Source organism: Lepisma saccharinum, chromosome 8, assembly GCF_977018435.1.
Source record: "Lepisma saccharinum chromosome 8, izLepSacc3.1, whole genome shotgun sequence".
Taxonomy (NCBI): Eukaryota; Metazoa; Arthropoda; class Insecta; order Zygentoma; family Lepismatidae; genus Lepisma; species Lepisma saccharinum.
Genome location: NC_139236.1, coordinates 56103618 through 56117486, shown reverse-complemented (window position 1 = coordinate 56117486; position 13869 = coordinate 56103618). Strand labels below are relative to the sequence as shown.

Here is a 13869-nt window from a genome sequence, read left to right as displayed (position 1 = left end):
GGAAATTTTTACAATTCTAGTTCATGAGAAACCCGTTTGCACTGAGACCTATGGAAAGGAAAACAATCTGGTAAGATTAGATCTGTCTGGAGAAACAACACAACCTTTCTAGGCACCAGACAAAAAAAAAGGGCGGGGCTGTAAATTTTGTTCTGCTTAGGCTGTGTAAAATACATCGTAAAAAAATAGTCATGTTTTCTTTGCTTCAACCAACATCATAGTCACCCCCTCCCCCATTCAAGGGACCAGTCCAAACTCCTTCCTCGACTTGCATTGTAATGCAGCATGTAAAAGGAAACATGCAACTTGCGATCTGTTTTCACCCAATGCATATTCTAGGACACGTCATTAAACAGTGTGGCAGTCGTTAATCATTCGGGTTTGGAATTGAATTTCACTTTAAACTGTATATTTAGTCCTGATTAGTCCATCAGCATAAAATGAACTGAAAACAAGCTTTATGAAACGCACATTTTCACATATCAAAATGGTAGATCATTATTTACTCTCACGTCAATCGACGATTTAATGTTGGATTTAGGAGTATTCTCGATGTCAAACACCCACTCCTCCAAAAGCTTTCTTCTTGAATAATGTCTTTTTAATCGGTTTCAGCGACCATTCCTACATTGAGCACTTTTTTTTCCACATGAATGGTTCTGAAGAAAAGCAAATGCGAATTAAATTTACAGTTTTGTTTATCAGAAGGTGCAGAACATGAAGTTATTTTAACTCTTGTTTTCCTTTCTGGAGATCGAATTTTGTTATCGTCAAAACAAAACAGCTTTGCGAGTTTCAAAACAATAACTTTTTCCTTCGTGCTGGATGAGTCATTGCTGTTATCGGCAAGCAAAAGCTTTGCAGATGCTAGACAAAACACGGGCGCCAGCTGCATCGTAAAAACAAGGAGACCGGCTGGAAGTTCGAGCAACAGGTGGCGGAAGAGAAAAATCCCAGCATTTTAAAGAATTGAAGACGGAACTTTTAACAGCAGTGTAAAGAAGAAAGAAATGACCCTTGCTTTACGTTTTACCATGCAACAGACAATAATACGGGCAATATTTCCTATGCATACAACAGCATTAAAAAAAAAAATGGGCCTGAATTCTGCAATTATCAACATTGCCGTGCACACCAGTGGCAGAGAATGAGCTGGGGAAAGGATGGGAGGGTCACTTTTTTTTTCTTTTACTTGTTCTATGGTTTTTGTTCGTTTTGAAGAATATCCAGAACTGGTTGCCCCATTTTAGGCATCAAAGGAAAGGAAGAGGGGTGGGTCCACTTTCACCCTCGCCTGTAATCAGCCCCTGTGCACACATGAGCAAGAAAATTGTGGCTGAAACAATCTGAATCGCCCCTCCCCCCACGTTTGCTGACAGGAAAAGAGGGAGAAGTCAGTCAGCCAACAGAATACTTTTTTGGCAGATATTACGACATCGACACAATTAGGAAAATGTATGAAATGGGAAATGGGAGTTATGATGCACATAAGATCAAAGTAAACTTTTGTGGAAACCTGGATGACAACGCATTAAGCAGGTTGACGATCTTTAGTTCATCTATGTGGTTTTGATTATCTCTAACAGTTTCGCTTTTTTATGAAATGTTGCAGGGAACAAAGAACACGTTTTGAAAGAAAGCGGTTACCGGAAGTTGTCGGCTACAAGGCCAAGAGTTGCTCACTCACGGGAACCTACTGAACTCTAGTTCAGAGCTGGACAGATGGGCCAGACTTCCATGCGCCACGCATCTGTATTTTGGAACATTCCTGCGATCTTATCTCTCAAGGTGGTGTATTTCTCGATGAAAGAGCTTGACCTGCCATACACATTGGCAAAGACTGCAAATCCAGCAGTCATCCCCCCCCCCTTTCCCCCTGCAAGTTTTCAGCAGCTCTTAGGACAAGGAAACAAGTCAAGGTCGATTTAAAATAACATCCAAGCACATTCGATCTTCTCTTCTCGCGTATCCAAGAGCAAGCATGGCAAAACAAGCCTGGCACATTGGGTAGCAGCCATCGGGTGTGGGGTAACATTGGTGCACTTGAAGGAGGGAAGGGCAGAGTTCAAGTGCTATTGGATATCACTCAAGCATGGTGTGGTGATGTCTATTTTTTGTTCAGACCCAATTGTGAGTGGTAGAGTGCTTGTGAAGGGAATGAGTAAAAGAAAATGCATTTTTCGGCCGATTTCCTTCAATTTTTCAACTTTTTCCAAATTTTTCAACTTTTTCTAAATTTTTCACGGTTCCCAGGAAAAGAGTCGTTACTTCGAGAGGGTCGTTATACCAGAGGTCATAGAATTGAGAGTTGACTGTATTAGAGATGAACTGATATGAAATCTTTATCAATAACGATACAAAAATTTACTGATACAACAACCAAAATGCTGCTGATTCAAAATCAAATTGCAATTGTTCCATAAAAAACATGAAAATTCATCTCCTTAAAGAGCGTGGCTAGGCAATTGGGAGCCACAGTGGACCAGTCAGTAGGGTGTCTGACTGCCATGCACGAGACCCATGGTCAATCCCAACAGTGGATGATCTTAGGTGGGATCAATATTGTCCCTGCATAAAGTGGCTCTAGAGTTCACCCAGGTCCTAATAATTGGGGGCAACCCTGGGGAAGCAGTGGGTTAAAGGAGCCAGAGCATGGTGCTGATCACATCATTTACACAATGCCTGAGAGAATGTGTGGGGGTTCTACCCCAGCAGCACCCCTATGTATCTTCATGACACAATACAATGAACACAGGGTAATATTATTTTTTACTTACTAGGGAACTGAAGTAGTTTTTACTGTAGAAAATGAAACTGTACTTCAATATTTACTTTGCAAAACCAGGTTACATGTATTATTTCTTTACATTCAAAAAAATGACACAAAACTGCACTCAATTATAAGCTATATATAGAAATATGAGATTGACAAAATTATCAGCAGTATGGCTAAATTACAAATAGAATACATCTCTTACATCAAAGACCACAAAATATTCCACTAGCTTATAAAACTTTTTCGAGATGCCCTCATCTCCAGAAAGGTATCAACTCGGGCAAGCCCGGCATCTAACAACCTGTTGGATGAGTTGAGTCAAGGAACGAGCTTAAAATATTCCACTAGATGACAACTCAAACTAGATATAACATGTTAATCTAAAATCATTCAGCATGTACGTTTGAAGTAAAGTATTGCACATACCTTGAGCTGGCTTTGAGGGAGACATAAGCTTGCTTCTGTCTGTAGACACTGTGGAGTCCACCTTGCTTTTCCGCTTGATTGGTGAAAGAGATGGAGCTGTAGGCAAAGAGGGAAGTGTTGGTTTTGGAGTTGGCACGACGGGAATCACTTCTTCCAGTACATGGACAAAGATGTTCAGTGTTCTCACAGTATGAACCAGCAACTGCTCAGCAGCAGAAGCCAGCTGAAAACAAAAAAATACAATGTCATTATACACCAGAACATTTGATCTTCTATTTACTCCCCGTTCAAACTTTAGGAAAAATGCAAGTACCCAAGTCCCACAGTGAAGTTTTAGAAATCTTGAAAGCATGGTAACCTTTAAAATTTGTTGTCTCCACATTTATGCGTATGTTGAGGCCTGTTTAAACACAGACAAACAGTACCAGAAGGTTAGAAACAGAAGTCAAAGTTTGTTTTAAGTTCACTTTATGCTCAGTTGTGCTAATCAGAACTGGACCTTCAGTTTACAATAGGAACCAAATCACTCTGCAATGTGCCCTCGCTGGGGATCAAACCCAAAACCTCTGATTAGAAACAGTTTGCATGTAATAAAAGCTGAGGCTGAAAACAAAGAAGAAAAATACACTATCCGAAACACTAGCAGGGTTCCAATTTTACCACAACAAATTTCCTGACTTCTAGAGATTCTCCAGGAATTTCCTTGTATATTTGCACTGGAAATAGGAAAGCAACTGTTCCAGTAGAAAAAAAAAAACCATTATATTTCTAAGTATTTTGTTAATGAATACTTGTGCCTGAGTTAGAGTTGGACAGATAGGCTAATTGGGACTGAATCCACAGTTTAAAGTAGGATCAGATCCACTATGCATCTCCACTGGGTATCGAACACTTCTTGTGTCAAATTTGCATTTACAAATATACAAAAAATCCATATGTACAAGTACAACATTATCATATTTAATATTCACTAACTTTACCAGGTATTTTAGTATTTTTTGAACAAAACCCTGAATTTTCAAGGATTTCTAGATTGGTGGCAACCCTGAGGCATGAAGACAGAAGATATATTTGCATGTAGTTCCACTATTACCTTGCATAGTTGCAATTTGTCATGTTTACTGAGGAAGAGAGGGTGCACTCAAGTAGCATACAAAGGAAAGTATACACACACCCAAAATAAATGGATGTATTGGTAGAGAAAGACTTGCAATATGCATACTGTCACCATCCATCTGGACACAAGCACAAAAAATTATAAATATTTTAAATAGCTGCAAGTGGTAAATATGAGGCTATTCTCAATAACTAATGCACCTTTGTATCTTGCCAAAAAAAAGTGTAGAATCATTTTCTACACAAACAACTTACTCGCTTATCTGATAGAACACTCCACAGATGCTTGTGAGAATCTTCTGACGAGTTGGCAGGATCACGACCCTTCAGACTGCAGACTCCCATACCTGCAAAAAGAAGGGTAAATTCTGTTCCTCAATTTCATAGCTATTATTTTATTGACAATTTTTTATTATTATTACATCCTTGGAGAGAAACTTCTACCCAATATACTAGATCACTAGAACTGTTTTAGTTTATCTCTTCCAATTTCATACCATTAAATATGCTGAAATTCACAGTTTTTATCTTTGTTATTAACTTTATGTCAGCGTCTAATAACAAAATTGTATGTCCGTAACTGAAAAATGAGGTCAGTAAAATCAAACACAGCACACAAATAGTTCAAAAGGTCGACATTGTCCGGGCAAAGGTAAAAAAAAGTGTACACTGTGCTTCTTCTTCCTCTACTTTCCTCACGTGCTTTCATCCTCAGATTTTATATTGATAATGTCCGCGAAACATGGGCTTTTTAACTATTTGTGTGCTCTGTTTGGTTTTACGGACCTGGTTTTGCACAGGCAATGAAAATATGTTCTGTTCAACACATGATATATATAACCAAAATTATTAACTACAACTCCTTCCTACTCAATTTATAGTATAATGGAATTTATAGGTATTACCAAGCAAATTGTCTGTCAGGAAGTTCATGCACCTTGTTTTATTCAATGATAGCTTCATGAATTGAAAGAAATCACCAAATAAGCTGCTGACAACCTCTGCAACAGCATCCATCCCTTAAAACCATGTAGGATGCAAGAGAAAAATTAATGAAAATAGCATGGACAATTTACCAAGAAACACTTGTGCATCCCACTGTACATCCTTCATGACAGAAACCACCAGTTGGAAAGGGACTTACCAGAAAGAAGATTTCCAGCAAGTTGCATCAACCACTGCTGGCTGCTCAAGTCCAGGGCCACAGGGGAAGACATGAGAAGTGTGAGGCTTGTCGATAGTAGACCACATGCTGGGCTGGCTATAGAGTCTATGGCGGCATCTCCTACAGTGCTAAAACATACACATATGACGATATTAATAATTTGAAGGTGGGGGGTTTTGACAATATTCTACAATGCTATTAAACAGAGAACACTGCGAGACATCATATCATACAGTTTAGGGTAGTGTGCTCTGAACACAGAAACTGTAGGTTTGAATTCTGGGTAAGATATGAATGTCTTCCATGAAGGAGCTTTCACATCAAAAGTGACAACTGGCAGATGGCACATGACACGAGGATTTTGTACTACTATGGTATTTGGTGATTGTTTGATTGAATTAGGTTATTTTTAGGGATGGGAATGATTAATCGGTACTCTATCGGTATCGGCCGATATGGGCATATCGGTGTTAATTTGATTTGATTGGATTTAGTTTATTTTACTTCGCGTTTTGTGCCTCTTGGCTAATTTGCGAAGATGGAGATGAGTGATGAAATGATGAAATTGATGAATGGACATTCACAAACAACCAAGCCCGACCGGGATTCGAACCCGGGACCCTTGGCATCGCAGCGCGATGTGCTAACCACTCGGAAACAGGGTCGGGCATATCGGTGTTAATTGTCTAAATATTCAACTTCTTTTGCACTGCAGTCAGCTCGAAACACACATTTGTTAAGGAAATCAATGAACATTTCAGGTTTTTCAAGAACCATATCTAATTTTATATCGGATCGGTAGAATATCGGTTATCAGTATCGGTATATTTTATTTCGGGCAAAATTTCATATCAGCCCATCCCTAGTTATTTTACATCACTTTTCTGCCACTTTTGGTTAATTGCGATGATGAGGATGAGTGATGATGAAAATCATGAACGAACACTCACAAAGAATGCACGTGCCCAGCCTGGGATTTGAAACTCAGACCTTTGGTGTCATATCGTGGTGTCCTAACCACTCCACCATGGAGGTTCAACAGTATTTGGTATGCAATCTCTGCAACAAAAACTAACCCCATTTGACTCTTGTTACTACCACCTTTAGTGTGGTAAGGAAAAAAAAATATTGTATGTCCACTTTAAGAACATGGAGCCATGGTAGTCTAGTCGATAGGGCATCTCAATGCAATCCAGGTGACCTGGGTTCAATTCCCAGGGTGGGTGATCTAAGGTTGGAATTTTTCCAGCCTTGTCCCATATAAAGTGGCTCTGCGGCTCACCAGTCGCAACTAAATGGGTACCAGGGAGCAACCTTAGAGGGTAAATGCAACCAGAGCTTGGTGCTGATCACATCAATTTCAACATGGCCAAGATTGATAGAATGTGCGCCAATCGTGCAAAGTGCACTGGAACCATTCGACTGCAAGATGACAGCATTCTATGAGATCAGTTTGAGTCAGAATGAAGTAGACACTGTGGACGTGCAATAAAGAAATCAATGTGGCATGTCATATGCAATAGATAAAAATTACCCAGTCCGAAAAGCATCAATGCAACACGTGTAGCTATGTAATGGTACTCTGAAATGAAATGTTGCCTTTGCTTCTTAAGGTGTCCCCTCAGCTTTAAATTCATCAACCTCTTGCCACTTCATCCTTATTAAGCTGGAGTGGCAGACAACATAAAGTAAACCAAAAATTAAAATTCAATCAACATTCTTTTGCACCTTATTACATTTCACCCTACACTCATTTTAGTGACTGTGTGTTAATGCATACCTGCTGCTTCTTTTAAGAGACGGTTTCTTTTGAGACTTCTGCACCAGTATACAATTCCATGCTCGTGGATATGCAGTTGTTAGATACTCCATGGAAAGTGCTGTTAATGCTTCACAGCAACCATACTGCAAGAAATTAAGATTCAACTCAAATGATGCTATACAGTGTTTCAAAAGTCGCACAACCCTAACTTCCATCAATAATAGCTTGAGAACTTGAAATTCTCACTGTTAGGATATGTCCCTAAAATAGTACTTTTTCACTTCACCCATAAAATCTCTTATTTCCAAACCCATTAGACATTGCACATGAATAATACTGATAGTAAACCAAAGACTGGCACGGCACTTGTAATGAAATTTCGAATGATGACCCTCAGAAGCACAATTAATCAGTGAAACAGTCGTACCTTATTTTTTGATAACCCTCCTATATTTTTAAACTGTTACCAGGATCTTTTCTGATTGTAATACTTACTGTTAAAAATTTAGAGGCTGACATCAATAAAGTTTGTGATAGATGATTGACAACACGAGACAAAGAGCTATCTGTCCTCCTCTTGTACGGCTTGCTTTTCACCACGTTAAACGGTGATGGCAGCCCGTTGACGAAGGGTTTCTGGGGCAGGCAGCTGTCATCAACAATTGGAGACAAGTAATTGGAGCTGAACAGAGCTCCTTTCGCTGTGATTGCATCTTCTCCTGGGTAATCCAGAGGGAAGAATAGCAATGGTACAATCCTGCAAGGAAAGCAAATAAGATTGAAAGGTACACTGTAAATAGGAAAGGCCAATAATGGTATGCTTTAATAGATGGTTTAAAGTTCAGTAAAATTTAAGTGTGCCTTCTGCTCAGATAGGGTAATCAGGATTGGATCTCTAGTTTCAAGTCAGACCCACAACACTGTAGATATGCCTCACTGCAGGCACATATCCATGATTTCCGTGGAGGCAAAATAATGGGAAGCAACTATCCTATAAACCGTCACCACAGTTTAAGGCTGTCATTTTAATCAGAACGTGAAATCTGAATATTTTTTACCACTTGACTTCTCTGTTTCCATCTCAATACGTGTGTTTGTCCATTTCTTCTAATCTATGGTGTCTTTTGAATGTTTTTACGAAGCTGTTACACATGCATGGGATGGACAATCAACACGACAACGTGAGGTTCAAACTGTGGGCTGTGATGCTCGAGCCTGAACAACACCACTATTCTGTCTTGTCCTCCCATGTTTGCAGCTCTTATAAAAGCCGAAACCCACCAAATTGTTCATATTCAGGCCTAAGCAATCGCAAGTGTTCAAAATTGTTTGTCACAGCTTCCGCAGAGAAGTCTTCTCGAATACTGCTGGATCCCAAAACAATTAATGCACAGTGAAAACCCTTCCGTTCCCAACACATCTAATGTTTCGTCTCCCAATATGATCTAATGCTTACGCATTTATCTCCAGTGACATGCCCAAGGGAAGGTTGGTGGTGTCATAACTCAATTTGACCAAGTATTCCTTAAGAGAAAGAACATCATAGACAGGAAAAGATGGCAAAATGAGCATTGATCACCAAAAATAGTGTGCATAACCCCTCTCCCCTCCGAAAATCCTGGGCACTCCACTCTTTATCTCACACACATTTCTTTTTAAATCAACTCACCAGAAGATTTTATCATTTCGTATTGAAGACTGAAGTAAAATGCATTCTTCCTGCAGAATTGGATATTATCCTTTAAGGTGCTGTCACCTGCCTTCGCACCTGACCTTAACAAAGCCCTAATTTCCCATCCTAGTGACTTGGATCTTCAAGACTTAGAAGATTTCAGACCGAAGGGACACAAGCCAATCAACAGCAACGTTTCACACTGTAATGACACATAAGGCAGCACAAACCTACGTTCGACTTGTGAAATCCTCAGGCGACACCGTGTGAAATCTCCCTTAGTAGGCCACTGCCATCGTCACCTCGAAGTTGTAGCTCTTGTTGACCACAGAAAAATGTCTCCTCAACTGGTGGGCATGCCCCTCAGTTTTCTTCTTTCACCTTTATTTTCTGTGCTTGTTCACTATACAGGCAACATCTTACAATTTCATATACACACGTGTACTATGTAGACACTTTAATGAAAAATCAGTAGAAGTCAAAGGTTGCTTGGTGGCTCAGTTGGTAGAGCCCTGATTCGGATCCTGGTAGAGCCTGCAATTTCCACTAAAATGAAAATGTCTACATATGGAACATCTTGCTTTCTCTTCTCAACATTCATAAAATTTTTGGCTGTTTTTTCATGATAGTTAAGTGTTTGAGTGTGTGTCGAACCCAGTAGGCTAAAACAAAAGTATTTTTCTTATGCCATGAAATTCTCGGACTGCATACATAAAATTTGGTCCTGGCACAACTAAATCATCACTCAAAACTTTATTTTCAGTTGATCTGTGTAGCTTATTTCTTTTTTTAGTAAACCACTCCAATACCTGGCACTGCTAAAATATTCACTTTAGAGAGAGACATTCGATCTCTTCGGGCCTTGACCTGAACTAGCACTCCAGTGAGGCTCCGTCGTCAGTATCTTCAGCTTTGGACCCAAACTGGAACTAGTAGTAGACTTCGTTACTTTACGGTATTTAGTCCTTTTCATTTTTGAATCACTAGATGTCAATGGACACTGATTGATCATAATCGATTGTATGAGTTGACACACTTACTTCTGAAGTCTAATTATAACACCATTAAGCCTTGTTTCCATGATTATGAAAAACTAAATATGCTGACCAAGGTAGTAATTTATTTTATTAAAAACATAAACTAAACATAATGTTTCAACCTTCTAGCAAGGTCTTTTTCAGACTCTGTATCAAGTACAAAAGTAACAAGATACAAAAACAGGGCATTATATATACACAAACATTACTCCCTCCAGACTATTAGAAAGTTGTTCTAGTTGTTGCTAGAAGGTTGAAATGTTACGTTTAGTTTATGTTTTTAATAAAATAAATTACTGCCTTGGTCAGCATATTTAGTTTTTCTCTGAAGTCTCACTAACCGATTCTGTTGTACAGATCAACCCGGAAATTGAAGATGCATATTTATATCCTCATTATTTCTAGAACGTTCCGCAGATAAAACTATTCGTATATATTGCCAGTAGTTCGACTCCTTCTCTTATTCAAGAACGTTCCCTCTCTCACCTTCCAGAGATTAAAAATTTCAACAAATCGCCCTATGTGTGGAACTATCGTTGTTGTGAAGCTTCCAAATGCTAACAAGTTCTCTGCGATAACACCGAAAGCGCAAAAAAAAAAAAAAGAAGTTTACGTGCAATATTATCAACTACAGGGTTATAGAACATTCTCCTTCTTGCCTTCATAATTATTTATCTCCTTACATTATAGTCACATTATTCAAGAAGCCAAAAACCTAACTGAGCTTGAGAAGGCTTGAGCCCTCTGATTCCCACCGTGATAAATGCTATTATCAATAACAGGGTTACAGAACATTCTCCGTCTTGCCTCGATAATTATTTCTCTCCTTAACTTATCGTCACATTATTTTATTTCGCACCACAAGAAATCAAAAACCTCATTTTATCTAGAGTAAGCCGAAAACTTTCAGGGGGGGGGGCTCAACCCCCTAAGTGCCCTTCCCCCTTGGATACGTGCATGTCCCACTGGGAATTGAACATAGGACTCCTTAATAAGAACAAAGTGACAGAGTAGATCACTCCAGTATTGGAGAAAAGTAAAAGATGTTTTAAAGAAATAGTAATTGTCACAGATTACAAGATTATATTACAAACCTTTAACCCTCAAATACACGGCAATCAAGTGCAACAACAATCACATAGCAACAGAGGAGGGAGCTGCCGCACCCTCTACCCTCCTACTAACGTCTTCTGAGTGAGACTCCACCGTTGACCTTGATCGGAAGTCAGTCGCGTGTGAGAATTCATAGTGTTGAGTGCACTTGTCTTTATTGTAGCACTCTATGCACCACCTTTGCAATTATCTCACACCGCTGTGATATAGTGCCTCCTGATCAATACGGGCGAGTTTTGCTAGAATTATTGGACGAAGAAGAAGATTATGTGGATGACTGTGCTTCTGATTGTGACGACAAAGAAATTACAAACCATAATTCTGATTCAGTGTGATTATGAGCCTGATATGGGGGAAGAAGAAGTTACTTTGGCAGGAGCTTGCACTACACGGCAAGGTGAGAGTGAATTTATCATAAAAACATCTATAAAACAAAAACTGTTTGTGGGGAAAAGGTGAAAGAAGTAATCGAAGTCCATAAATGGTCAAAAAAACCAATAAGAAGTAAATTTGCTCGGACTTCAAAGAAAAATCTAATTCAAAAACTTTTGCCTTTTCCCAAAAATTGTGATGATGTAAGTGATGAAATATCCTCTTGGAACAAAATTATAAACACGGACATGATTGACTTGGTTGTTCATTATACGAATTTGCATATCAAGAAAAGGGAAGAAAATGGGGACTTTCAACGAATTGGCAAGAGAGATGTGAAAGAAACAAACCGAGCGGAAATGTTGGCAGTCATTGGTATTCTTTTACCTGTTCGGCAGCAAAAAGATGTCTAAAATCAATCTAGCAGAAGCTTGGGCTCGTGATGGCACTGGAATTGAAATTTTACAAGGTGTGATGGGCGTAAACAGGTTTCGATTCTTGCTAGCTTGCATCAGATTTGATGATAAAAGCACTAGAGAAGCGAGAGAAAAAACCTGATAAATTGGCACCAATCCGTGAATTATTATTTTATTGTGAACTGCAAACACTTTTATTGTGCTGGAGAGCAGCTTACGATTGACTAGAAATTAGAAGCATATGGGGGACGATGCTCATTCATCGAATATATTCCCAATAAGCCAGCAAAATATGGGATAAAAATCTTTGCCCTCGTTGATATTTTAGTTTATTTGGTTTTGTAATAACTTTTTTAGGATTGCATGCTTTTTCAATTTATTCCTGAATCCCTACCATAATATTTAGAAGGAAAAAGTTTGAGAAATATCATTTTATTTAACGTTGCTTGTTTAAAAAATGAGGTGGCGCACTCAGTGCACCAGCTGTGTAAAATCGTTCTATCATATATGCCGTGTAAGTGAGGGTTAATTATATTTAGCATTTCGTTAGATGTTCATATATCTGTGGTGTGTTTATTTGTGTTCTGTGGAGCCATCTAACTACTATGTGGCTCTCCAAACAATGACCTATTGCTTTATTCCCAGATATTATACTTTCATACATTTTAAATTTGTTGGGGCTTCCATGGTGCCAAATGGTTAGCACTCTCACTAGTGTATCTGGGATTGATTCATGATGGGAGATCCCAAAATTTTAATGTTGACCCAGCATCGTGATAACAATTGGGATCTACTTGAAAAGAAGAAGTAGCGGGCTCCAGTCTCGAAAGCCAGAAAATGGCAGTCATGGGACTTGATATGCTAACCATACATCATCACTCAATGTGAAAGCTGCTCGGAAAATTTACAATACAAGTTGCACAGTTTAGTAGTCACTTATTAATTTACTACATCACAAAAAAAAACCTACTTTACTATAGCAGATGCTGTAGCTTTCCTCACTCTGGCATCTTCGTCTTCCAAAAGGCCAACCATCACATTATACAGAATCTTCTCTTGGAACTCCAAGCTACCCGTGAGATGATAGATGGTAACATATGGCAGCTCACACACCAATTCAACTAGCTGAACCTGTAGTATAGACAAAATGTATATGCTTACATATTTTCTCATATTTTTATACCTTATGCCACTTTTCCACCTATGTATAACTGTGAAGATAACTTATGAACAGGAATGAGCTGATAAATTATGCATATTTAATATATATAATAATAGCTGATATTGCTATTGGAAAGTATTGGTTAATAAATAATCAATACACGCCACTACAGATTTAAAATTTCCCTTTTATATGAGGTAGGTAAATAGCAGAATATTAATTAATACCATTTCAAAAACGTTTACATATTGACAACTTTAACAGTGTCTGTGAAAAGTGGTTATCACCTCATTCCTACTGATCAGATGCAATGAAAAAAGAAAGTTTTTTTTTTAAAAAAAAAAAGAAGAAAGACACTGTTATACTAAAATCCAATCTTCTGGTGGGTGACCTTGTATGCCATTCCTACTTTATATATTCCTGCTGGGAAGAATATAAGTTATCCAGTAACAGTAAGTATTGTATCAGTGCTGGCAAAATTGGTCCATCCTTCCCACATGTATAACAAGAACAAAATAGTAGGTTTGTGTAATCACTTACAGGAAAGGGAAGAGTTGTCCAAAATGGGGACATTCGGTTTCTCACTGATAAATGCTGCTAGCTGGGACCCAATATGGTACTACCATTCCTGGCCGTCTATATGCCAGTTTGAATCAAGTCATGGACATGGCAGCCTGACCATTTTTTTATGAAGGTTTCAAGTTTTCGTCAAAAAAGTTTTTGATTTTGCTTCTACACTGTGTTAAGTCTTATCAAGCCAATTTTGAACTCAATTCTATACTGTGTTAAATCTTATCAAGCCACTTTTGAACATTCAATTTTGGTAAGTACAGCATTGATTCTTCCAGTTTT

General features: G+C 38.6%; 1 protein-coding gene across 1 annotated transcript in view; it reads right to left on the bottom strand.

Annotated features, from left to right (window-relative positions):
* htt (huntingtin) overlaps positions 1–13869 on the bottom strand; it is a 146881-nt gene that overhangs the window by 113099 nt on the left and 19913 nt on the right. The window contains exons 13-18 of the mRNA XM_083126682.1: positions 12826–12986; positions 7741–8002; positions 7264–7388; positions 5463–5611; positions 4574–4665; positions 3203–3425 (exon numbers count right to left, since the gene is read on the bottom strand). Coding sequence (XP_082982808.1) covers positions 3203–3425; positions 4574–4665; positions 5463–5611; positions 7264–7388; positions 7741–8002; positions 12826–12986 — 1012 coding nt within the window. The remainder of the gene's footprint in view (positions 1–3202; positions 3426–4573; positions 4666–5462; positions 5612–7263; positions 7389–7740; positions 8003–12825; positions 12987–13869) is intronic.